General features: G+C 36.5%; 2 protein-coding genes across 2 annotated transcripts in view; both read left to right on the forward strand.

Moving 5' to 3' along the window:
- Positions 1–15,034, forward strand: part of jak2b (Janus kinase 2b) — a 30,893-nt gene extending 15,859 nt beyond the window's left edge. The window contains exons 13-24 of the mRNA XM_032579250.1: positions 457–544; positions 1,788–1,915; positions 2,071–2,209; positions 2,496–2,647; positions 4,743–4,893; positions 5,927–6,060; positions 6,703–6,892; positions 8,643–8,767; positions 8,860–9,032; positions 9,830–9,947; positions 13,043–13,156; positions 14,226–15,034. Of these exons, the coding sequence (XP_032435141.1) occupies positions 457–544; positions 1,788–1,915; positions 2,071–2,209; positions 2,496–2,647; positions 4,743–4,893; positions 5,927–6,060; positions 6,703–6,892; positions 8,643–8,767; positions 8,860–9,032; positions 9,830–9,947; positions 13,043–13,156; positions 14,226–14,333 (1,620 nt within the window). The 3' untranslated portion in view covers positions 14,334–15,034. The remainder of the gene's footprint in view (positions 1–456; positions 545–1,787; positions 1,916–2,070; positions 2,210–2,495; positions 2,648–4,742; positions 4,894–5,926; positions 6,061–6,702; positions 6,893–8,642; positions 8,768–8,859; positions 9,033–9,829; positions 9,948–13,042; positions 13,157–14,225) is intronic.
- A 479-nt stretch (positions 15,035–15,513) lies between these two features.
- Positions 15,514–24,245, forward strand: LOC116730223 (monocarboxylate transporter 13). The gene is made up of 5 exons (XM_032579253.1): positions 15,514–15,850; positions 16,434–16,725; positions 16,821–16,964; positions 18,958–19,740; positions 23,326–24,245. The coding sequence occupies exons 2-5, from the start codon at positions 16,524–16,526 to the stop codon at positions 23,532–23,534; spliced, it is 1,338 nt and encodes a 445-aa protein (XP_032435144.1). The 5' UTR covers positions 15,514–15,850; positions 16,434–16,523; the 3' UTR covers positions 23,535–24,245.
- Positions 24,246–26,859: the final 2,614 nt, after the last annotated feature.

Genomic DNA, 26,859 nt, shown 5'->3' on the forward strand with positions numbered 1-26,859 from the left:
CGTTCATTTGGGTCGAAAATCATACATGAACATTTTAGATGTGCCAAACTAGAAACATTTTAACACCAGTTTATATAATTTATTTAGCTGAAAGAAACATACGTTTCATTATTCCCTTTGTGCAAAGGTTGTATATTTTGCAGAAAAGTATATAATTTGTGCATTATAGCTCTTTTAAAGATTACTAATGTTGATGTGAAAAGTGGAGTATGTCTTCTAAAAAGAGATTAAAATAAATACCAAAACAGTTTTTTTTTAATATAGTAATGTTTCTAAAAACGAACATATGCATTTAAATAGAAACATGTGAAGGATTTAGATAGTTGTAAGGTGAAGTATTAAATAGTGTAGTGGATACAACTGTGAAAACTCAACCAGCTAAGATTTCTGGTTTGGTTTTAATTTTTCTGAGTTCTAATTTTGCATATATTTTTTTCTCTCCTTCTGGTTTTCTAGTCTTTCTTTGAAGCAGCCAGCATGATGAGCCAGTTATCCCATAAACACCTGATCCTCAACTATGGAGTTTGTGTCTGTGGAGAAGAGAGTAAGTCAGATTCAGACATTTTCTGCCATATTTCTTACTGCTGGTATGTTACATGCATTCTGTAAATGCTAACTTTCTAATACTGTTAAATCTGATTAAAAATACCACTAATATGGATTATTCGTCAAATGAGGCAGTGCTGTGATATTTCACAAGGATTCTCACACCTGATGTTCAAATATCCAAAACAAACTTTTAGTTGAGGTCAAATATCTGAAATAAATAAATAGTGATGGTTAAATCCTTTTGTAAATTTAGCTAACAACCAAAAGAAATTGCACGTTATGCCTACAATTGTATGTTTCTAACCATAAGCCACTGATAAAATTTGCAAATTTTGAGTTTAACTTCATTAACACAAAATCTTACCAAGTATATTTGGTCTAATTTCTAGTGCAAATATCTCAGTAAACTTGAAATAAGACAAACTAACTTAAGAGCAAGATTTAGAGACTTGTATCAAGTAAACAAATTCTTAATAGTGATGAAAAATAACTTGTTCTATTGGCAGATAAATTAATTTATAACATGTGAATCATGTCTTGCATGTTAAATAATCTGCCAGTGGAACTAGAACTTTTTTATCAATATTTATGAATTATTTACCTGAAACAAGTCTCCATTTCTTGCTTAAAAAGTTACTTGTGTGTCAAGTTTACAAAGATATTTGCACTAGAAACTAGACCAAAAATACTTGGTAAGATTTTAAGTTTTTGCAGTGATCACAACAAATAAATGACAATTTTTTACTCTCTCTTCACAGTATCCTTCAGCAGAGTCTCTTTGAAATAAAGATTAATTTCCTACTAAATATGCTATTATCTGTTCAGTCTCTTCCACTTCTGCTAATTTTGATAGATTAATAGTTGATAATTAAAAATATTAATATCCAGTTTTAAAAACATTAGAAGATATAAGCTCCTTGATGGAACATTTATAACATGGAAAATGAAATGTAGGTTTAGGTTTAAAAAAAAAAGACCAAATTTTCTTAACCTTTAAATTTTAGAAATCGTCTACCACTTGATCAAATATGTATCATAGCCGTTTCACCTGTTGATTAAAAAAGTGAAAAGTGTTTTTCACTGCCCAAGTTACTGCCCTTTCTTTGATTATTTTACAACAAAAATAATCTGTTTTGTGGTTTTCTTTTTATTCAAAGCTTTATATTTTGGTATGAAAAAGCTTGCCATTTAAAAAAAAGAAATTATAAAAAGAAAAGTCCCTTTTTGTCCCCTTTCAGACATCATGGTGCAGGAATATGTGAAGTTGGGTTCGCTGGACACCTACCTGAAGAAGAACAAGAACTCTATAAACATTCAGTGGAAGCTCGAAGTGGCAAAACAGCTGGCCTGGGCCATGAACTTCCTGGTAAAAATCCATTTTAAATCAGACTTTGTGTTTGTTTTGCTCTAATTTCTTGTAAAGACTTTTATTAATTTGTAAAGAAGAGATTAAGGATAATATGAGCTGAAATGTGTTTTTTAAAGTTAAATTTGCACAAATTTCTTGTTTTGTACCTGCAGGAGGAAAAGCATCTTGTCCATGGGAATGTTTGTGCCAAAAATGTTCTGCTGATCAGGGAGGAGGATCGGAGGGCTGGGAATCCCCCGTTCATCAAGCTTAGCGACCCCGGCATCGGCATCACTGTCCTGCCTAAAGAAAGTGAGCTCCTCTCCAACCTCCATTTCTACCAGAAGGGGGAGCTTGTTAACACATTGACAAGCATCAGTTAGACGTTTTTGTGTTGACAAATTAACAAATAGCACAGAGAAGCTGTTTTCCTACAAACGTTGACTTTTTCAGCTGATATATTGACATTTCTAGTCTAAATGTAATCAGTGAAGGCATCAAATCAAACTGGATACAATAAAATTTTGTTTACTAATGTCAATATGTGGCATGGGGGAATGAAGCAATCAATTCCTCACTTGTTTTTGTTTGTAATCAGTCCTGATTGAAAGGATCCCCTGGGTGCCACCGGAATACATAAACGAGCCGATGACTCTGAGTCTGGCTGCAGACAAGTGGAGCTTCGGCACCACGCTGTGGGAAATCTGCAGCGGCGGAGAGAAACCACTGGCAATGCTGGACAACACAAAGGTAGGGCTGACTTTATGACCAAGAATATGAAATCTTTGTAAAATTGATGCAGCATCACTTCCTGTACGTTCTCGCACCTGATGCACAAAGTAGTGTACCGACCACAGAGAGTTGGACATGAGGTAGATTTATGGTAACTGATCAATTCAATGCAATATTCACCCATGATCACAGTCACAGCTGTTATACAGACCTGATTTGAAGTATTTAGATGTTGAATTAGAGTTGGTCTTTGGTGCCATAGCAGACAAAAGATACGAAGGGGAAACAGGAGTTAGAAATGAAAGTAATAATAATCAGAGAGGAGGATCAGGAGAAGATGTTTCAGGAGGGACATAAAATATCAAAACAGTCCTGTATTAAAAATCAAAGTGAGGTTCTTTAGTACTCCTTCTCTTACATCTAGATTTGGTTGCACCTCAGACAAATGTTTGGAGATTTCACCCATATATTTTGGGACTGTCCAAAGCTGTCAACTTATTGCAAAATGAAATTACTGCGGGTTTGAGCATTATACTCCTCTTAGAGCCACCTTTAATAAAACCAGGCATTTTTCAGAATAAAGTTCACAGTAAGTTTTATCTGTTAAAATTCAACTTGCTCTTGCAAAGAGAATGATCCTGGTCTCCTGAGTGAAGCTGCAGCTCCCCACAGTCTATCAGTGGAAGAACAGCGTGAGGGAAACAAATTACAGCAAAACTACAGATGAAAAGTTACATCTTCATAGAAAAATGGTCCCCAATTGAAACATTTATTTCAAACAACAAATGTTGAAAATTGCGACTACTATGCTGGAGGAGATTTTCGTCTGTATCCTAAACTCGTTTAGTTTTTGTTGTTGTTGTTGTTTTGGGGGGTTTTTTTGACTGTGGGCAAACACAGCCTCATGGAACGCAGTATAACTGGATGTATATATACAATTTGTATATTGCTTCATACATGTGTATAATTTCAACTGTAGTGATTTGCACTGGAAACTCCCAGTAAAAAGTTTTTAAAAAGTTTATCTTAGTGGGTCGCATACTCTGAAATCAGAAGCCACCTTCATTCTATGTCATCTAATCATCATCATTTAACATACAGCTAATAAGACCTGACTGTGGTACAGATTGTGTTTTCAGATCTGCATAATGTTCTAAACCAGTGGTGTCAAACTTGTTTTCGTTTTGGGCCAAATCAAGATCATGAATGCTCTTAAAGGGCCGGTTGTGTCAGAATGTATTGATAAAACCTTTTCAATACAGGTTTTATCAAAAATGTCAATGAATTCTTAAAATTAAATGACATTATTGAATATCTTTCCAGTCCCAGTATTTTGTGATTCTTTCTGTGATTTTTTGCAATAAATATCAAAGTGTTTGTGGTACTAATTTGGAGATATTTGCGCTTATTTATGACAGTAAATGTAACATTTTATTACTGACTGTATAGCTTGTGGACTATTTGACATCAGTTAAAGCTGAGTCAGCTGTGTAGTACATGTGACAAAGTTTTAGACAAGTTTTTGAGAAAAATCTGCAATAAACTCCCAATTAGCTCAAAAAAGTGCGGGGATTTTTTTTTGATTATGTGTGAATTTCCACAATAATTCTCTAGAAACTGAAGGAGCTGATTGATGAAGCAGATAAAACTGCATTGATTTGATTGACAACATAATATTTAAGCAAACAGTGTTCAGTTTAGAATACAGAGGGCTACATAAAAAGCTTTGGTGGGCTATATTTGACCCCACGGGCCTTGAGTTTGACACGTGTTCTAAAAACTACAGGAAAAAAACCTTAAGTTTGGAAAAAATATCTTTTCAAATGGTAAAATATACAGGAAGCTCTTGGGGCGTCTCAAAGGAGAAGTGTCATAGTGAAACCTTGTGCACCTCATTAATAATGGGAGGCACTTCTTTAAAGTAATTGGATAAACCGAGTGTAATTTGAATAATTGTCCATCCTGTTGATGCATGAGCCGGTTGTTATATTATAAAAGAGTGCTCATTGGGTTTTTCTGAGGCGAATGCCCGGTTCTCTCACACCGACTCAAGAAGGTTGTTGTTTTTGTTCTTCAGAATGAGTTTGCATTAATCCTCATTTATTCACTACAGAAAGTCCTGTTCTACAACGATCGCCAGCAGCTTCCGGCACCAAAGTGGACAGAAATCGCTAACCTGATCACCAGTTGCATGGACTACGAGCCGACGTTCAGGCCCACATTCCGAGCGGTGATCCGCGACCTTCACAGCCTCTTCACACCGGGTCGGTTTAACCCTCCTGACCCTGCAGACAAATTCTTCCTCTGGCGTTTCAGATTAAAAATCAGACGCCTATGTAGATTCCAGAAGTCCTCGAACGCATCCAACTAAACAGTCATCAGTATGTGTAATGATTTCCTGAGTTCTTATGGGGAAAGTCTTGGTTCACTTATTCTGGGAAAATGAAATTAGGAGTAGACTAAAGGAAGAAGTATTAGTCACCTTTTTCCCTGTGGCAGTAAAAGAGTTGATGTGCTTTTTTCCCCCCCTTTGCCCTCTTTGGCAACTACCGAACTCTGAAGAAGACATAATTATTAGATTAGATAGATAAGGAATCAGTACTGGAATTGGCTCAGCTTCTATAAAAATTGTGGCTACTAATATCAGAGCACCATTTATAAAGTAATGTTAGTTTATAAATGGTGGAGTAGCAATCCAGAACAAGAATCAAACATCGAGAACCAACAATTAGCTTTATACTTCACAAATCTAGAACAGACTTTGAAAATGCTCTCTACTTAGCAACCTAGAACAACTGGAACATTTTAAAATGTAGTTTTTCTTTTGCTGTGCTTGTTTTATCTGTTGTTTTTGTTTTTCCTTCTAATTCATGTAAAGCACTTTGTACCGCCTTGTTGCTGAAGAAGTGCTACATAAATAAAACTTCTTCTAGCTAAATTTAAACTTCTTTAGAGGATGCTGTTATTGCAAAGATGTTTATCAGCATCTTAACTGCACACTTTACTTATTTCAAACATGATAGCAATATCAAATGGCAGACATAAACAAGTAATTCAAGAGACATATTTTTGTAGCCCTCCCCCACCCCAAAAATAGAATAGAATTTTAAAAAAAATGTATGAACTTGTACCCCATAAACTCATGCTATGTTTTCAAGTGGGTCCTTGTCAAAAAATGAAAACCTTAAAATAGGTTAGTTAATTTTCCATTTTAAGTTGTCTCTTTTTTTTGTTTGTTTTTTGCCATGGACTTCCCAAACCCACACATAAACTAAATGTATCTTTTCCTGTTCTTAGACTATGAGTTGATCATGGATGACATCCTGCCAAACCGAACAACAGGTGCTGGTGGCACAGCTGGCGGCTTTGAGAATCAGGAGCCAGCTCTGTTTCAAGAACGACATCTCATATTTTTACAGTTACTCGGCAAGGTATTAATTGATGACGATGCTTTCATCTGTTGCACCCATGCAAAGTATCTTCACACTGTAAAATCACCAAATCTCCAAGTATTTTTGGTCTGGTTTCTAGTTTATTTATTCTTAATAACCCAGTTGTTTCTAGTGTATTTCTACTATATTTTGTATTTTATTCAATTATTTCACTTTCTTTCAAGAGTTGCTATTTTTTAAATTTCGTTGCGTTTTATGCACAATGACAAAAAAGAAATTCTGATTCTAGTTCAAATATTTTCGTACACTAGAAATGAGACAAAACTAACTTAAAAGTAACGTTTCAGCAAGATAAATAAAAATAAATTCCTTAATATTAATAAAAGTACTAATTCCACTGGTATATTTTTTCATTCATAACAAGGTAAAAAATTGTCTTTCTATTAGTGAAAAATTCTGCAAGTTTTTTTTTTGTTTGTTTTTTTGTTTTTTTTTAGAAACTAGGCTAAAAATACAATGTAATATTTGGTGTTTTTGCAGTGTAGACTGTCGGTCTTCACCAGAGATGACATTATTACAGATTTATAAAGACTTCATTTAGAACAAAACTGATGTGCTGTACATTTTTTAGAGTCTAAAATCAAACAGCAGTGTCTCACCTGGAGTCATTTTGTGCTTAAGGGAAACTTTGGCAGTGTGGAGATGTGCCGCTATGACCCACTCCAGGACAACACCGGAGAGGTCGTTGCTGTGAAGAAACTCCAGCACAGCACAGCGGAGCACATGCGAGACTTTGAGAGGGAGATTGAGATTCTGAAATCTCTCCAGCATGAGAACATCGTCAAGTATAAGGGTGTTTGTTACAGCGCAGGTACTTCTGACATTTATTTTTAGTATTTATTCTAAATCTCATGTGTTATGACTTAAATATATCTACTTAGGGAATTAATAGATATGGTATGGTATGATATGGACTTTGCTGTCTGGGAAAAGACAGTCCAGAAGGTTGTATTGTGTATAATACTGTGACTGAGATGCAGTATTACTACAAGCTGACTATGTAATGTGTAGTAGCAAAGAAATTTCACTAATGTACTTACTGAACAGGTAGCATCCCGTCAGAGGATTTAATTCACTGAGTAGGTCTGGACAATAAATAGCAATGTATATCACAATAGACACATGATCAATATCCATAGATAATAAATCTGATAGAATCTTCCATAATTTTACTGAACTCTGATCCAAAAACATAAAGCATTCTGGGAGATGTAGGCAGAGGAAAGGCTTTAGCTGCTCAATCTCTCATAGCCAGCTAAGTACGTTTGGTGGCATAAACCAATTCACTTGCTCTTTGGTTACCTAGCAACACATTGAGGAAGGTGTGGTTTCCTAGCAACAACTTGTTGAGTAACTTGCGCAGCAGCAGTGTAGCAGTTTGCCTCATAACTACTTAAAAATAAAACTGTGGAACAGGAAAGGTCATACCAACAGGTTGGCTGTATTTCAGATATTTAAAACAAAAAACAAATTAATAGTTATCGATATTGACTGATATGAAACGTTTGTATTGTGATAAGTTTTTCAGCCCCATCAGTGAGCGTAATACATTCTTTCAAAAATGATTTTCAAAGCAGTCTGGACGTCTAGGTGCTTGACTTTATTCATTTATTGCCAAGGAAGTGACTGAAACAGCTGAATTTGACAATTTATAGTAATATTTCGAAGTGTTATGGTAGTATGGTGTCTTAACTAGCTGCTATTTTTCATTTTTCTGGTCAAATTAACTATTTTTTTAGTTCTTAAATGCATGCTGCAGCTGTTTAATAAATATAGTTTCTCTTATGATTGGAGGCTCCAGTCTTGCACTTAGTTCTGATCCACAAGAGGCTACAAACTCTTTAAAATGAACTTCAGTTAACCTGCTTCAGTTAACTGAGAATCAATCATGTCATTATTTTTGTCGTCTATTATCATCTTGTATCAAATTAATCGTGATGAATTGATTATTGAAATAATTGTAAACTAAATTTATTATTGATTGATTTAACTGGAGTACAGACTGAAGAGAAGGCCATTTGCTGAAAGAACAACACAATCAGAAGAGTAAATAAGCCAAAACTGCAAAAAATTAATGTTGCATTTTAAGATGAAAAACTTTTGCCTGTAAATATATTCTACTCTGAGCTAAGTGGCATTTTTACCTTCACCTGTTTCAAATTCTGTAAAAATAATTATAAGTCTCCTATTACGTTATCTATTTATTAATCAAAAATAACCAACAAACTAGTAGACAGTATTTTGTCAGCTGTAGATCTTTTGCTACAAATAATCAAACGCACACTAAAGGAATGCAATGTTGCATTTTAGGCAATTTCATTTTTAGTTTCTTATTTAAAAAGGTTTTTTTCATCTTTAATGTATTTCTAATATTGTGAAAAAAGTCTTAAATGGTTAGATGAAAATCTGCAGAATGTGCCTATTTTTTATCTGATTAATTGTCAGCCTATTTAATAGAATAATTGATTAATAAAATGTTTATATTTCACTGCGCATCATTAAAGTTATTATCTTGTGTTGTGTCTTATTTACATGTAATTGTTTTCCTTGGGTTCATTCAGGTCGACGTAATCTTCGCCTCATCATGGAGTATCTTCCCTTTGGAAGTCTTCGCGATTATCTCATAAAAAACATGGAGCGGATCGATCATAAAAAGCTGGTCCACTATGCCTCTCAGATCTGCAAGGTGCTGCAGCGTGACCTGAAGTTTTAGCAACCTTCTCCGGGCCTCTAACCAACAACTGGACTTCTTGTTTGTCTTTATGTGTTTGTCAACAGGGAATGGAGTACCTGTCGAGTAAGCGGTACATCCACAGAGACCTGGCGACACGGAACATCCTAGTTGAGAGTGAGCTAAGAGTGAAAATTGGAGACTTCGGCCTCACCAAAGTTCTGCCTCAGGACAAAGAGTATTATATGGTTCAAGAGCCGGGAGAGAGTCCCATTTTCTGGTATGAGATTTTTTTTTTTATGGTTCATACTTCACAATTGCACTTAATTTGACTAAATGAGTAAACTAGACAGCCCATGTTGAATCCAGAAGTTTACATGCACATTTTTTCCCATCACTGCCTGAAGGTAAATCAAATCAAAATACTGACTTCATTGCTGTTCTGAAACCACTTTGTAATTAGGGGTGCACCGATTTATTGGCCAGCCGATTTATCGGTGCTGATCACTGATTTTGGGAGATTGGTGATCGGCCGATTTTTATATGTGAAGCCGATCTTATCCACCGATCTTATCTACCTCAGCAGAGGTCTAAAAATCAACCACTGTCCTCTTCTCCGTGAGAAAAGTTTGACTGACAGACCAGGTCATGTCTGCGTGTTGACAGTTTAACTGTAAAGTGTTTAACTGTAAAGATGGTTCGTAGTATGTTTTGTTGCAACCTGAAGTGTGAAATAAACTTCAGTGGAGTTTGAAAACAAAATATGTGTATAGGTTTGTGTCTAGGTTTATGTCTGGTTGAAGGATGTGTGTGCCCAGTTGATTTTTCTTTTTTGGCGGAAATTTTATTGTAATCCATAGGGGGACCCAGAAAATCTTTGGGAACCACTGTATTACATGTAAACCTCTAGTTTCAACTCTATATGGCGCTGAAGTTGTCTACAAGTTAACAACCCACACTCACTTTGGTATTTGTTCAGATTTTTTGTCTTTGGTGTTGAAGCTTCGATTCTGGCATGTTTTATCATCTCCAATACGCAGTGTGTGTAAAGCCCGCCTGTGTACGTGTGTTTTGCAGGTATTCCCCTGAGTCACTGACTGAGAGCAAGTTCTCTGTGGCTTCAGACGTCTGGAGCTTTGGAGTTGTGTTGTATGAACTCTTCACACACAGTTACAAGAACTGCAGCCCTCCTGCAGTAAGTAGCTGAATTCATCTGTATGTGTGAATTTCATTTTGCTTCCTAATCCAGTTGATGTCAGTGCTAGCAACTTGTTAAAGTAAGCCAAACACAAAGCTACCACTGGTGACTCCAGGATAGATTTCCAGCTGACTGCTTTTTCCACTGCTCTCTTTTTCTGTTTTAATTTGCTTACAGTATTTTCCGCACTATAGGGCGCACATGATTATGAGGCACACTGTTAATGAATGATCTATTTTTTATATTGTTTCATATATAAAGCGCAACAGTCAGATAAGTCAGTCAGTCAAAGCGCAGTATGTATTACTCCAGTAGCTGTAATGTAATGTAACTAAAACATTTTGACCGGGTACCACACAAAATCTCTTCGAGGTCAGTAAGCACAACCAGAATTAATCCATATTAATACACTAGATGGTGCTGTTTTACTCCAGAACAATATATAAAGCGCTGGCATTATAAGGCACACTGTAATTTTTTTGATATTAAAGGCTTTAAGTGGGCCTTATAGTCCAGAAAATATGAGATTTTTTCTGCACCCATTTCATTTTTATTGAAAAAACCTCCAGAAACTAAGTGCGAATGGCACTTAAAAGTAGAAATCTTGGAAATTGGAGGTTTATAGACATTTACACCTTTCAGTTTTTTTATTAAATGTCCAATTAACTCTGATTTATAACAGAGAATATATTTTACAGCTAATGTCTTAATGCATCCTCGAAATATGACTAATTTAATACACTTTTTAAATCCATGTATTTAAAACGGTATTCGTTTCTGCTTTTGCAAATCAACAAATGCATCTTTCTAATCCAATATGATGTACTTCAGCTTTACTAGGCCCATGAGATTCCTGTCTACTATTTCTGAAATAACGTTTTAAAATATTTATGAATGACCTGTTATCTAAAACCAGTGGCTCAGAAAGAGAGATTGAGATCAGTGCCTTAGCCTTTCATTGTATCTTTGTAGACAGAAGTGAAACAAAGAGGACAAAATGTGCTTCACTGGAAGCATTTCCTTTCTTTCTTAAAGTTTAACCTCCTATTAAAAGCTTAACCTCCAAGTTGGTGGCTCAGTGTTTCACAGATTGGAAATGTATGAAACACAACTAGTATGGGCATGAGAGAACAAGAGGTGATATTCAGGATTGATGGTTGTGTTCTGCTGAGTTGCTGAAGCTTGCAACAGCCAGCTACATCTTCCAGGAAAGTGAAATGACCTCAGCATGTGGGCGTGCTTTTTGAAATGTCAGGCCCCAACCTGCAGCTCTTAGTGTGGTGCATTCACTGGTTGGAAAAAAGATCTGATTTGTGGGTTTCTGACAGTGACCAATTTTTATATTCACCAACCTGCATGAGCATCAAGATTTAGATGTTTTATCCAGAACAGAATAAACTAACCTGCAGTTTTAAAATGTTTATTAAAACAACTTACTTTTTTTTGTCCTGATCACAAACAGTCGCAGTAGTGAGTTCGTTCTGTGTCGTCTTGGCGCCCAGAATGGACCAGCGCCACGTTGTAGTAAAGGTTAAGCTACAAGCCGAGCAACACATGCTGTTGGTCTCCCTGCGTTACAGCGTGAGAAATCAGCAGACCTGTTTTGCTTCTCCTGCATTGCTTCTAGCCACTGAAGGTGGAAATATGTCACCTGGTCATAGGCCACACCTGTGCAATTACACTACTATGCCACAGTCAGAATGACCTGATCAGAACCAGTGTTTGCAGGCGGGTTACAAATTCATACCTATCAATCTGAATCCAATCAGAATATTCCAATTTGGGCGTTTCACATGATCCATTTTTATTCCGATCCGTTTGTTGGTCTTCTCAAATATTTACATCTAAAGAGTTTCTATTTTTCATTCATCATTTTTTTAAGTAACTAAAACTGTCTTTTGCACCATTTAAGACAATGTGAAATTAAGTGCTAATTTATATTTATATAAAATGCCTCCACCCAAGTGAAATTGGGAGGATTTTGGAGAACCTTTAGACTTGAAAAGACATGTAGGACCTCTACTGAGCAAACACATTAAGGAGACACAATTACAGTATACACAGTGTCTGTATTTGGCGTCAGAGTACATTGTTTTGTTTTTTTGTTAAGTGGCCAAAAACGAGCCCTGACATGCGAGTCATGACTAGAAGATGGTTCGACTGCCTGAGAGCAGAGTCTTTCACCCTGTTTTCACCTGAGCAGACTGAACTCATGATGTTCACTTGAACGCTCGATGTAAAGGCTTTCTGTACTTCTGAGAACACTGTGTACATTCAGAGAGTAAGCTCCAGTTTGATTCATGTAGGATGACAGCGCCATTAAACGTAAACCCTCTCCAGGCATGCTCTTCTTTCCAATAATCTGACAGCCGAGACACGTCATCCTTCATGTCTTAATGTGCATGTGGCTCAGTTCCCCAAAACCATCTCCCAAGGGGACTCAGGCCTGAATAACTAAAGTGAACTATTCACTAATCTTTCTCACTCACATTTTCTTTATAAATATTAATTACTATATCTCTTCTTTTTTTTCCTCTTTCTTTTAGTTGGGAAGCTGGTCAGAGTTGATAGGGAAATGAATGGAGCTAAATACAAGGCAATCCCTAGAGAAAAACCTGTAAGAGGCTATGTAAGACTTGAGACTGGGGTGGAGGTTTACTTTTAGAGAAGGGGAAAACAGATTACACCAGAGCTACATTAGAATGGTTTAAAACAAAGATTATTTATGTGTTAGAAAGGCAGAGTAAAAGTCCAGACCTAAACTCATTGAGGTCTGTGGCAAAGCTTCACTTATTTTGCAAAGAAAAGCTAATTTTCTTTTGTCTGAATATTTGGGTATTTCTTCATAAGGGATTTCAGTGAATGGAGATTCTAGGAAGTATTTCCCCATGAGGGATGCATGCGAATATATGATACACTTCCAGATTATAATTATTAAAAAAAATTTAAAAACTGTTTTGTTTTGCTTTTATTTTTATGTCCTACTTTGTGTTTGTCTATGAGATAAAGGACTAAAGTTTGTGATTATAGTCTGAAAAATTCCTACTTGCCCTCAAACTCACCATCTTTTTCCACTTATTTCCTCCATTTAGGTATTTATGTCAATGATGGGTAACGATAAGCAGGGGCAGCTGATCGTCTATCACCTCATTGAGCTCCTCAAATCAGGCAGCAGGCTGCCTCAGCCCCTGGGTTGTCCTTCAGAGGTATGCACCTTTGTGTTTATCTCTAAGCTCTGTTTGTGACAGATTATTGTTACTACATCACTGAATGGCTTTTATTAAGTTCTACCAACTGTTAGACTGCTTTATAAAACAGCAACTGCCACTAGGTTTCTTAAAAATCAATTTCAGATATAGTAGCCATCTTGGTTTGTGAGATAGTCGGTTGCTGGCTCAGCTGAGGTATTCGTCAGACTTCCTCTGAGAACTGCGCTTTGTCACACTACACAAACCAACATGTCAACGTGAACCAGGGATGTCCAAAGTACGGCGCGTGGGCCACTTGTGGCCGCTGGACTGATTTTGTGCGGTTCCCAACTGCAGTTCAAGAATAATTCAAATTTGATCTATCACAAGTGGTTCATGGTTTTTAATTTTAATCAGTGTAAAATTATTATCGACATAATTTTCTTACAATGGAAAAAGTTAAGTACAACACAAAGTAATGGTCTTTTTATAGCTAAGCTTTCATAATATAAAATTGCATGTAATTAATACAATTTATAATTGTATTTTCTGTTGACCTTTTCACTTAAACTGTTAAAGGTCCTTCTAGTTTTGAGTGTTGTGAGTTAGTTATGGCTATTCACACTGTGATGCAGACATTAGATGATCTTGGTCTTTGTTTCTTGCATCTGTTCCTATCAAATAAAAAATAAAATTAATAAGTAGAACTACGTAGATCCAGAGACTTTTACAGTATTTGTTTAATTTATTAAAGCGTTTTGAAAGAACGTGACCCAAATCCTGTTCCTATAACTGAAAATAAATTTGTTCAATCGAGTCCAAAAGAATTCAAAAACTAGATTTTTCTTTTCAATGCAGCAAAATCCTTTTTACCTTTTGGATCCATTATCAGTAACATCACTTTTCTACAATAAACAAATAATTGAAAAATTTAATATTTTTCTTGTCCACAAATACTTTTGACTCGATGATTTTTGACCCATGTGGCAAAAGATTTTGACTCCTCTGATGTAAATGTTTCTGTGTCATAAACCTCTAATGATTGATTTCTTTTACTCTCTGCTGACATTCTTCCTTTTCTTTCCAGATCTACCAGATCATGGAGGAGTGTTGGGATAACGACCCAACCTTACGTCCGTCTTTTAATGAGCTGGCTCTGCGCATCGACCTGATCAGGGACAGTGAGGAGTTTTAAAAGTCAAGTGCCCTCCTCACGTTGAACCACGACACTTGAAACACTGTTGCCCTGATTGTGGCAGAAGGATGAAGACCAAAGCAAAGAAAAGTGGAACTCCGTGTCTTGGAACAAGGATCTGCTCGAGAACTACTGCCGAGGTGCCTTCCAGCAAGGCATTTGTGTAATGTGGAGTAGCTGAGTGGCCTGGAAACGTTTGGATGGCCAAACCTTTGAAGCGGATGTTGCTGAAAATGTGTAACCGTATTTGGTCAAAGTTTAAAAGAAGACTTGAAGCACCTATAGACTGTGACGAGACTGTTGCCAGAACTAAAGCTACAGACGCTTGTGGTGAACAAGTTCTCTGTTTGTGTGTGTGTGTGGGTGTGTGTGTGTGTGCGTGCGTGCATTTGCATGAGAGGTCCATACGGTTAGCTGGGCTAGCTCTTGCCATCCCCTTTTCTGTCACCTGAGAAGAAGAAGATAGCTTCTTTTTTTTTGTTAAATGTGTGTGCTTAACTGTATTATAGCAGTAAATTGTGTACATATGTCCAGAAAGATTTTATAATTTTATAAATTTAAATAATGTTAACACTATATTTGAGATGACAGCAACTGCCATTGTTAAAGTATGTGCTTACAAAGGTGATTTAAAAAATCTGTCATTGTTTTCATTGTGAGAGGTGGCGTGAAAATAAAGAATATATCTGTGAAGAAATTTCTTTACATGCATTTCCTTCATTTTCCTCAAAACTTCCGTTGAACAAATTTAATGTATTGTTATCACATGGTCCACTGGGAAATTAGCGGAACATGTGATGCTTTTGATTTTTTTATTATTACATTGTTACCTTGATTTAAAAGCTAGATACGCTAAAACTCAAGGTTTTAGTATTATTAGAGTTTTCATTACTTAAAATTATTTAACATTTCTGTACCAGAAGGACTAACGAACCAACAAACGCAAGCAAAGATAATTATTGTGGCGTTTTATTATGAAATACCAACCGGATGTGACGTTCAATTTGATTAGCTTTAGACGTATTTTAGACAAATTTATGTTGTCCTATTGTTTATCTGTTTTTAAATCAGTTCTTTGGTTCGTCTGCTGTAACATATATTAATTTAACGCCAGGTAAATAAATTCAACTGAAACGAAATTCAATTTTGTTTTGAAAATCGGATGTGACGTTCGATACGTATTAGCTTTAGCTTCATCAAAGGTCGTAGCCATTCGCTGACATTTCTATCCGGATGAAAAAAAATCCTTATAAGGTGTTGGTTTTTAGTTGTAAAATTAGTTTGTATTCTTTAGCGTTTGTCCACGAGATACGAAGATCTAGTACTCGAGTAATTTTAAACGTTGTTTTATTCGAGGGGGTTTAGATGAACTTACCGTAGACGTCCAAATAGAGGCGCACAGCAATTTAAAGGGCTCTGAATTTGACTTCGGTAAAATAAAATAAAAAAAGCACTGCTGCTGAGAGTGCGTTGGAGGGGATAACAAATGTCGGGGACAAAAAGCATCGTGGAAAGACGTGAGTCGACAATTTAACCTTTGTTTTCAGTAACTTTCCATGTTTCGTTTGGATTTTGTGAAATGTTTAGTAGTTTTGCTGTTTACCTTGAAGAGGGAGTTTGTTTTATTTAAAAATGCGACAACTCCAATGTTAAATTATTTCATCCCAGATTTCCTAGTTTTGTCAAAAGGCGTGGGTGAGATTTTATCCGTTTTGCCGTAACCTTTGTATATTTTTGGCAGCATAAGACCCTCTGCGTTGTGAGCATATTCAGCTTTTAATCAGTGGAACACGTTTCATTTTACATATTTGTAAAGATACTCGGCGTTGTAGGTCAAAAGTGTGATCTTGAGGGTTTCGTCCATATACTTTTAGTGTTTTGTAGGTTTCAGGTATTGCTTAAGGTCTTGCTAGGAAATTAGTCCTTTAATTCTGGAAAGTTTCTTCCGGTGATAAAAGGCTGACTTTGTAATTGTCTTTATGCGTTTCTGAAGGTCCTTTATTTTTATACAGTGAAAAAACATATTTATGTTATAATAGCATTTTAAGGCAACATTTTTGCTGTATTATTACAACTTCTGTACATCTGTGCACATTGCAGACTCATTTTCATGAGTACTTCCCACATGGGGAACATTACATAACAGCCTCCGATCGGCAGCCGGGAGAGCAGCCTGCCGAGTACTTGGAGATGAAGTCCAAGAGAGTCGGGCCTCCAGACGGGGGGTACGGCTGGGTGGTGGTCGCTTCAGCCTTTTTTGCTATGGGCCTTACCGGAGCTGTCCTCAAAAACTTCGGCCTCTTCTTCCTGGATATCCAGAGTCACTTTGGAGTCCTGAACAGCACTACCTCATGGGTTTCTTCCACAACTATTGCTATGTTTCATATAGGAGGTAAGAGTGTGGCTTTCTGTTGACAGTGCAATTTATTTTAAAACCAGTGTGTATTTTTAGTTTCTTTTGTTGCTGCTGTTTTTTTTTTTAACTAGCTCCAGCAGCCAGTGCACTGACCTTACGGTTTTCTCAGAGAGTGGTCATCGTAGTTGGAGGAGTTTTGTGTACTTTGGGGATGTCGCTGGCCTCTCTGGACATCAATCTGCCTTGGCTCTACCTCACTTTGGGTGTCCTACAAGGTAGGCAAGACTTCCTGACTGTATTTTATTGCCTGGTGAACTTTTCCAGATAAATTACATCATTATAAGCTTCACTCATTTGCTTTTGGAAGATTTTTTCCATTGCTTCATTGGTTTAGTAAATAAAAAGCAGAACTAAAGGTATGTAAGAACAGTTTTTTCTTTTTAACTGTCATGCAATGTTGCTTCAAGAAGTCACTGACTGCCTGGTTCAACACTCCCTGCTTTGTTTTGATCTTTGTGTATTTAGTCTCTTATGAGTTTAGTCAGACTTATGAAATGAAAATATTTCCGTGTGACACTGCAGTTGTAAGCAGCAGACAAAGAAATAATATTATTTAAGGTAATATAAGGCTTTACAGATATAAGCACAAATAAAGTGGTAAAATTACTGACAAAACTACTATATCTCTCACTCGGCCTTATGTTTCTGACCATTATCTTTCTGAAAGATCCTGTTTTCAGTTTTCTGACAGCGTTTTTATGTAGAGTTTCAAACAATCCTTGGTTTCATCCACTAACAAGAATTACAGAACATTTGTAAGAGAAGCAGGCCCACAGCATCACAGATCTCCCACCGTACATTAGGTGCTTTTCCACATATCCATCCTTTTTGTTTCACGCCAATCTTTGAGTTTTAGTTTAACTTGAGTCTTGTCTGATCAAAACACAGTTTCAAGTAAAGTCATTAAGAAGATTTGATTACCCCAAGGTGACAGTTTTTGCCAGAGTTCTCCAAGAGAACGGTTTATATTTTTTTATACCATTTTCATCATAATTCTTTGTAAACCATATTTATACCCAAGATAAACTAGATATTGCATATTACTAATTACAAGTTTCTAGAAACTATGATCAACTCGAAGAAGAAGCAAATGCTTCAGCTGCATTTATTTTAATAAGATTGTTATTGATACCAATTATTGTGCCACTTGTTAAGAACGATTATTTATAAAGCTTTAAGTTAATTTAAAGCTTAAATTTTCCCGATTATATCACAAGACAGATCTATTTTAGCACTTTTTACCCATCTTTACAAAGGGTTCCAGGTTTCATGACCCACCCTTTAATTAGATTTTATGATCTTTGTCTTTTGATTTCACAACAAAGACTTCTTTGTCTTATTGTTGCTATGGTGTGTTTTTATGTTTTCTGAAGTTAGTCAAGTTTTTGCAGAGGAACAGGAGAGATGACAAGATATTTTTTTAATTATTATTATTCAAGAAGACTACATTTTATTTGTACTCCAATGTACTGAACTCTGGGTGCTTCAACAGTCAAATAGCCAAAAGCATCTTGGGTTTTTAAAGCATTAATAACTTTTTAGCCAGCTTACATACGTTCAGTTGCTCTCAGAAGTATTCACACCTCTGATGAACACCGGCTTTCTGCAATGTAAAAAGTGAGAGCAAGGTAAATCATTTTAAATCCTTCTCTGCAATTCATGTGGGTTTTATTCTGTACATCTCATAGATTTAAAAGAAATCTGTTTGAAGAAATAAAAAGGTGCAATAACCAAGTTGCGCCATGTTTCTTTAAGAGTCTGTCAGAATGACACGTCTTGACTTTACGTTGCAAAAGCTTTTCAAATCAGTCTATTTACAGCCATTGTTGAAGATTTTCAGTCAAATTGAAGTCAAAATGACAACACTTTTGGTTAGTTTTGAATTTACTTTCAGATCTGTGGTTTCCAACTAAATTTATCATCCAATATGTCATCCAGAAATTAGATTTCATTGACTTTGTTTTAAATCAACAGTCAATAGTTATTTTGATTACATTATTTTCTTGGTTATTTCGCTTTCCAAATATCATGAATTTAGTTTTATCTAAATGTAATAAAAATGTGTTGTTTCAGTCATTTCATTTCTGTAGTGATTTCTCAGTTTATCTCTCAGATGTTTCCTCCAGTACAGAAGATACCAGTATCATCTGAAGACATGATGAATTCTTGCAGGTCTTCCAGCAAACATTTTTCTTCTTCTGCTTCCAGGAACAGGTATCTCATTCTCATGGGTTCCTGCTATCAGCATGGTGAATCACTACTTTTCAAGATGGCGCCCCATTGCCTACGCCATCGCCAGCTCAGGGGAGTGTGTCTTTGCCATCGTTTTCAGCCCGCTATTCAAGTGGCTCATCGAGATGTACAGCTGGCAGGGCGCGTTGCTCATCATCGGAGGCCTTCAGTTCAACCTGTGTGTTTGCGGCGCGCTCATGAGGCCCCTGGAGGCAACTCGAGCTTCACACATGAACCTCAAAGAGAGCGCAGAGGACAGTGCTGCTGCGCTACCACCAAAGAAGAAGGCAGTCTTCCAGTGCGGCCTGCTGAAAAAACCCGAACTTCTTCTCTACATCTTGTTTGCGATCTTTGCAGCCGCCGGGTTTTTCACCCCGACCCTCTTCCTGGTTCCTTTTGCCAATAGCTTGGGGATCGATAAGTACTGGCCAGCGTTCATCCTGTCTGTCATGGCCATCGCCGACCTGGCTGGCAGGCTGTTTTGTGGCTGGCTGGCTAACATGAGGCTTCTGAGGAACCTGCAGCTGCTCACCATCGTTACGATGCTGCTGGGGGTCGTGCTGCTCCTGCTGCCCATCAGTCACAACTACTGGTCCGTTCTGGTGTTCGCCTCGATCTACGGCTTCCTGTTTGGCTGCATGGTTGCCATTCACGTCACCTCCATCGTGGACATTGTGAGTTTGGAGGGCTTTGACAGCGGACTGGGGCTCTTCATGCTGTTCAGGAGCATCGGAGGCTTTCTCGGGCCGCCTGCTGGAGGTAAGCGTTTTTATAACATTTTGTGTTCACTGGAGCCAAAGCAACAAGATTTGAGACGTCGATACTGTCACCAGCAGGTGTTTTTATAAAACTGGCATCGATGTTTTAATCAGGGCTGCAGCTAACAATTATTTTAGTCATTGATTATTCTGACTGGGCCTGCCGTAATAACCAATAATTCAATTAATTGCAAAATAAATTAAAATGACCTCAGTGATTAACATTTGATTTATTGTTTTTCTCTTTTTCTCTCTCTTTCTACCAAAAACTGGATGTAAAACTCTTCATTTCATTTAATAATTTATTAATATTTAATAATTGGATAGCAAAAAGTGCTTAATATGAGTTTTTTTTTGTTTTTTTTACAGAATTTGAATCAGGTTATTTTTTATCCTAAATACAAAATTGATAAATAATTAAATGAGAAATGATTTTAACAACTGTAAAATTTCATTAAAAGTGTTTCCATGAAATCTAAGCAAGAAGTGATTATATTTTATTACTTATTCCTATTTTAAATATTTAATGAGTTTTGTCTGGTAGAAAACAGCATTTAAATGAGATCAGAATAAAATATTGAAGGCTTTGAAAAGCATCTCAGGAGAGTATACTGGTGCAAAAGCAACAAAATGTTCCAGTAGGGAGTCAAAGTCCCATCATTTTTACTAAAATATACAGAAGTAAAAATAAAACTGGTGGAGATGTTGCTAAGAATTACATTTCTGACTGGTTATGTGCACATTTCTGGTCTCATGGTTTCCATTGCTGTCAGAAATAAAAAGTCATCTGCGATAATCCTGTGAGGATTATGAACTGAAACTGGCCTCGCAGCAAAGAAACGTCAGATGACCTCAAGTTTAAATCACCTGCATGTTTTCTCAGTGAATTCCTCTTCGAGTAAATAGTTTATTCTTTACATTTCTTCAGACTGATGCATCCTGGCCGAGACTGGATGTGCTACATGGAATTTAATATTTTTGTTCAGAGTTTTTGAATTTGACTAAAAGCTACAGCTGCTAAATGAAAGAGAAAAATACTTTTTTCATTACTACACCTTCCAAAGAACTGCAGATAAAAATTTAGTGTAAATTCCCATTCATTGCATTTTTCCAGATGTGGATTTGTGGAGATTTTTGTTTACATTTGCATGCAAAATAATGTGTTAATTAGTGAGGAACATGAAGATTGCATTTTGAGGGGAACTATACATTTTTGTTGATTTCTGTTCAGCTGCTGACGTTATCATAGCAGGATTTTCTTTGCAGTGCACACTGGCTGCTTTGGCACTAGAGCGCCATCTACAGGAGGAGCTAATACCCTTGATGCTGACTTATGCTAATTTATCAGCAATCCTTCTAGTGCTTTGTAAAATATTCACTCACCTTAAAGTTTTCCACATTTTTATCAAGTTATAACCCCAAAACTCGATGAGTTTATTAGGATTTTACTTGACAAAGCAACACAGAAAAGTAGTGATGTTACGTGATGTGCCGAGGCTTCGAGGCGTGTGTCGAGTAATGGAGGGGGCGTTTCCGTAAAGCGCGTATCGAGGCTTGCTTCATTTAGGGGAGGAGCCGGAAACGATGACGTCCGAAGCCTCGCTGCCTGGCTGTACCACGTGACTGCTTCGGGAAGTGGCTCAGATGTTGGCGCGGGGTTTGACAGCTTTAGAAACCCCACAGGCTTCATTCAAAATGTGGGTTGTTGTAGGCGAGTTGCGGTCAGTTGAGAGAGTGGATAGAGTTTTGATAGTTTGGATAGCAGAGTTTGGATAGTGGTTATTTAGTTTGAGACAGTTAGTTCGGTGTTTGGAGAGTTTAGGAGAGAGATAGATAGATAGGAGATTTAGGAGCGCGAGGACAGGATAGGAGTAGGATGGAGCCGGCGAGAAAGAGGAGGATTTCCCCTATGTGGGAACATTTTGATTTGATAAGCCCTAACAAGGTAAGGTGAACTGAACATTTGCAGATGCATTAGGTTTGCTTATGAGGAACTGTATTTTTCACTGTTTCTTATTTTCTGTAAAGGTGAGGTGTTTATTGTGCTCCAAGGAGTTGGGGTACAATAATAACACCTCATCCATGTAGTGTCAAAAAAGAGAAATCGTTTGAAACCAAAAACTGTGGAGAAATTGTTGTTTCTTAATAAAAATGCATGAAATCATCCAAGTTACACAAGCATTAGCCTATTCACTACCCCCTCCCTAGTTCCACAAGCACTTTCACTGTCCTCTGCCTGATTAAGCCCAGGCCATTTTTCTAGAGTCACAGAAAAACTTTATTACACAACATGCCATATCACATGACACTACTATTTTGGGAATAATTACACACAGAGAATACATTCAAACAATATTTTATTATACACATATGTGTATACATCATTTATGTAGACAAATGATTTCGTCCTACACCTTTTGTGAAGTCATTCCCAAGAGCCATAATAGACAAAAATTCAATGCATCACACTTGTTAAGATACAGCTGGCTGTGATTATACACCTGGCCAGTAGGTGGTTTCGTGTGCACATGAAGCCTCAAGAAATGAACCCTTTCTCGAACCAGTTGGCTCAAGTGGTTCAATGCCTCATGAGGCTTCATCTCACCATCACTAGAGAAAAGCAATTAATTGTGACTTGGAAGTTAAAATATGCACTTTTCTAGTTTAAAGCAGGTCAAATCTCAATATCTCTCTACCTAATTTGATTGATCTTGGACTCTTCTGCAAAGAAAAATGAGTAATAATTTCAGTCTCTAGATGTGAAATGTTGGTAGAGACAAATCCCTGATACTTTCAGCAGCAATTTTTGCAAAAGTTATTTCTACAAACTCAGTGGGCCTAAAACATAAATTCCACAATTTTTTCGACTTGTATTTCTCATAAATTAAAAGAAACATACAACCTTTTTCTACTTTACAATTCTGTGCTGCTTTGTGTTGGTCTGCTTTATGAAATACGTTTGTGGCAATAATATAAAATGTAGGCAAATACAAGTGTTATGTATGAACTGAAGGAGCTTTTAAAGTGTTTACTCTGAATGTGTTGCATTTTCACCAATGCTAAAACAATTAATCGTGAATAATCAATTATTGAAATAATCGTCAGCTAATTCATTAGTCGATTAATCTTTTGAAGAATTCAAATTCAAAAAAAGCCATTTGCTGAAAGAACAACACAATCGGAGCCAAAACTGAACAATAAATATCTACATTTTGCATTTAAGATGAAAAAAAAACAACTTTTGAATATGATCTCCACAGAACCAGAATAGTTTTACCTTCACCTAGTTTAACTTCTGTAAAAGCAACATTTTCCTATCCAATTATTAATCAGTTAATCCAAAAAATAGTCAATTCATCTGCAAATGATCAAGCATAGATTAAAGGAATGCTGTTATCGCATTTTAGACAATAAGATGTTTATTTTATTATTTTAAAAAGGCACTGACTTGTTTATTTAATTTTTTTTATGTTAAGGCTTAAGTGGTTAAATAAAAAATCTGCAGAATGTGCCAAATTTTTTTATCTGATGAATCAATTAATCGTCCAAATAGTTGATAGTTGTCACCGTTTGTCTTCCTCTGCAGGCTGGTTGGTGGACAAAGCGAACAACTTCAGCGCCGCCTTCTCCCTCTCAGGCTTCTGCCTTGTTACATCAGCCGTGTTTGTCGTCGTGGTCGACCGCCTCATCCAGAGGAGGAAATCTGTGGAGGCCGCCGGCCATCAGACGATCCACTACCAGGGCGACGGCGAAACGGGGAAAATCGAAGGACTCATCATTGCACAAGAATCTTAACTTAAGCCCAGTGTGTGAAGACTGAGCGGACGCAGGACGAGTTAAACAAATGTTTAATGTTGGAGTGTTTGTGTTTGGATAGTTTGTGAGATTAATTTTCTATACACCTGCAAAAAAAAAAAAGGAAAAACCACACACTTCATATGATTTACCTGAAAGTAGACCAAAGAATTAAACACAAAACACGGCAGTTTTTAAAAAGTATCTGAGTGGGAAAAATCTAAATCTTCCCAGTGAAGATTCACCTCAGCTTGGAGGAGTTTTAATTTAGGTTTTATTTTGCTCAAACAAATGTTTATAACACATTTAATCTCCTCTTGCAGCTCGATTACAGTCAAAACTTTGATTTGGTTGTTTTAAAGCTTTTCTTCTTTTTTCCATTATTGCCGTTTTAGAGAGGAGGACAATGTAGGAAACGTTTAGGGATGAAATTCATCACTACGTTATGCTGCTAAATTAACCTAAGCAACGACGCTACCACCAACATGTTTTATACACGTTTATGCTGGAATGTGCTGTTTTCTTTTCCTCAAATAAATATGCAGTAAATTTTATATGTTTTTTTTGTATCTGATCTTAAATAAACTGAGGACAGTCAGTCATTTACTGAGCAGCAGCTTTCCAAATCGTTTTTGTTATTCTTACAGGGATGAACTAATGCTCGGCAATTGTCTTTTTATTTAAATAAATAAATAAACATTTTATACCAAATCTGATTTCTGATTTTAATTTATTTTTCTCCCACTTTCTGTTCCTTAAAAAAATGCAAATTACAGAAAATATCTTTAAGATCTGGCTTTTATATTAAGAATTGTTTCTGCGAGTTGACCTTAAGTCAAAGTTGAAATAAATAAAAGCTGCAAAACAGAAGCTGGTAATATTTGGGTGTGTTGACGTCACTCTGGAAACCAAAGAAGTGCTTTGCTGAAAAAAAGAAAAACTTAAATCTTCAAAAACAAATAATTCAATTACAATCAATTTGTTGCCAGACCTAAGATGAACTCATAAACATTAACTGTGAAAAGGTGTTTTGGTTTATTTTTTTTCCTCTGACTCATTGTCAGTTTTCCCTCTCAGTCATAATAGTTTATTATTATTATTATTAGTGTTACTTTGCTTTATCAAATTCTAAGAGAATCCCACATTTCCCCTTCTGCATCTTGTTCAGTCTTTTTATAACCAGAATATTCAGGAAACAGTTTGTTCATCTTTTTCCAAGTCATGGGTTCATCTGTCCCAGAAACAAACCCCGGATTGTTACTCTGCTGTCAAGTTGAAAGCTGTTGAGGTTCTGGGGTTGACTTTACTTTTTTAAACAAATGAAGTAATTGTTTCTAAATAGCATCAAAACGCTAAAAGGCTGCAGTGGTGAATATCTGCAAGTTGTTAACAGAGAATATGTAGTAATTATAAAGGAGAATGGGTTGATTGTAAAATCTCATTTTCAAAAGAAAAGTTTGACAGATTATGATGCCAATAAATCCAACGAAAAGATCTAAACCAAAAAGAAAGTTATCAGGAAATGATATTTTAAACCCACTGGTTCCCGATGGCACTGTAAAACCTAAAGCAAGATGCAAATTATGCATTTAGTGGACTTTCTGCACTTAAATGGATCTGAAATTAATTCAGATACAATTCAGAAACCATTTAAAATGTTATTTTATTCAGAACAAATTTTAATTTCTTATACATTTAGAAAACCTTTGTTAATCCCAAACATTACAATCTGATTCTTCCCGTTTTTCCCTGTTAATGACCCAGAAATCATGGAGATTGTTGCTGTGTTTCCATTATAAATGTGCGCAACACTTTGTTCAGCTTTCGCTCATGTCGAAAATAAAATGCAGTTTCGCAAGTGTGGCGTTTCCACTACATAAGAAACGCAATTAAATCACACATGAATACGTTTGTTGATAAGACAACGAACTTAAACTGAAAATTAATGTGAAATTGTTCTACTAGAGTGAATAGATGAAGCAAACTTTTTTTATTTGAGCCCTTTTAAATTTTTTTGGTAATTTTAGATTTAAAAAATAGTTTATTTCTTCAATAACTTCAAAGTCATGTGATCTATTAGCTCAAAATCTGTGAAATTATTTTGGGGCACACTTAGTTTGATTCCATTTTAGATCTTTTTATATTTTTTAGCAATGTCAAAATGTATTATTTTTGCTCAATAGCTTTTGGGTCATGTCACTTATTTACTCAAAATCAGAGTGAAATTGTTCTACTAAACTGGACAGATGAGGCACAAAATTGTTTTTACGATTTTAACCCTTTTTATATTATTTAGACATTTTTAAAGTCAAAATTAAGGCGTTTTCTTTAATAGCTTCGAAGTCATATGACCTATTATCTCCAAACCAGTGATTTCGAGTTAATAAGTAATTGATTTATTGACTCGGAATCATTGATTTTGAGTTAATAGGTTACCTGACTTGGTGTTCTACCTCTAATTAAATCCAGATATATTGAAAGGTTTAATATATCTGCAGTGTTTATAGAAGCATGCGTCCTTTAGCCTCCTGCTGCTGTCCCGGAGCGCAGAGCCGGTCCCAAACAGCCAGCTGAGGCGCCGCCTCGGGGGGGGCGCTCACCAGAATGAAACCGGCACCAGGATGCGGACCTGCTCAGAGCTGTTTGTGCTCTACGAGCTGCTGGGATGTTCAGACAGGAGTCGTGCGATCAGCTCAGTGTGCGGCCCATCACATGGTTCAAGTGCTTGTGTTGAAGCTAAAATAGTAGTTTCAGCAATGAAAAATTTATCATCTGATAAATTATTTGCTTCCACCTGAAATCTAAAGGTGGAGTAGTTTAAAGCTGCAGTGTGTAACTTCCATATTTGTTTAAACTGTCAGTATGGTATGAGACAGATTTGAGCTCCTCTGCTTTCTCCCAGTGCTAACTTAGAAGCAATCAGAGCCAGGAGGTGTGTCTTAGCGCTGTCAATCACAATCTCATGTGACACTGCTCAACCTCATCCCCACGTCCCTCCTCAGTCTCTGTTACGCTGTAGCTAGCATAGCCTGTTGTGAATGCTAAGGTTAGTTAGCATAGCCACCAATGACAGCAGATACACTGTTTTCCTGTAATAAGTTGTTTCTCTATTAGCACATTGAGCAGTCTGTGAGATTGATTGACAGCGCTAAGACCCTCCTCCTGGTTCTGATTGGTTGTTTTTGGTCAGAGTGGTCCATTTACAGCAACAGTAGCTCAGTTTGAGGTGGAGATTAAGCTTTTCACAGATTATCTGCCTCATACTAAACTGTCACAACATTGTAACAGCTTATACTGCAGCTAGATATTCTGAAATGTTAAGCTT

The sequence above is a fragment of the Xiphophorus hellerii genome, chromosome 12 (assembly GCF_003331165.1).
Source record: "Xiphophorus hellerii strain 12219 chromosome 12, Xiphophorus_hellerii-4.1, whole genome shotgun sequence".
Taxonomy (NCBI): domain Eukaryota; kingdom Metazoa; phylum Chordata; class Actinopteri; order Cyprinodontiformes; family Poeciliidae; genus Xiphophorus; species Xiphophorus hellerii.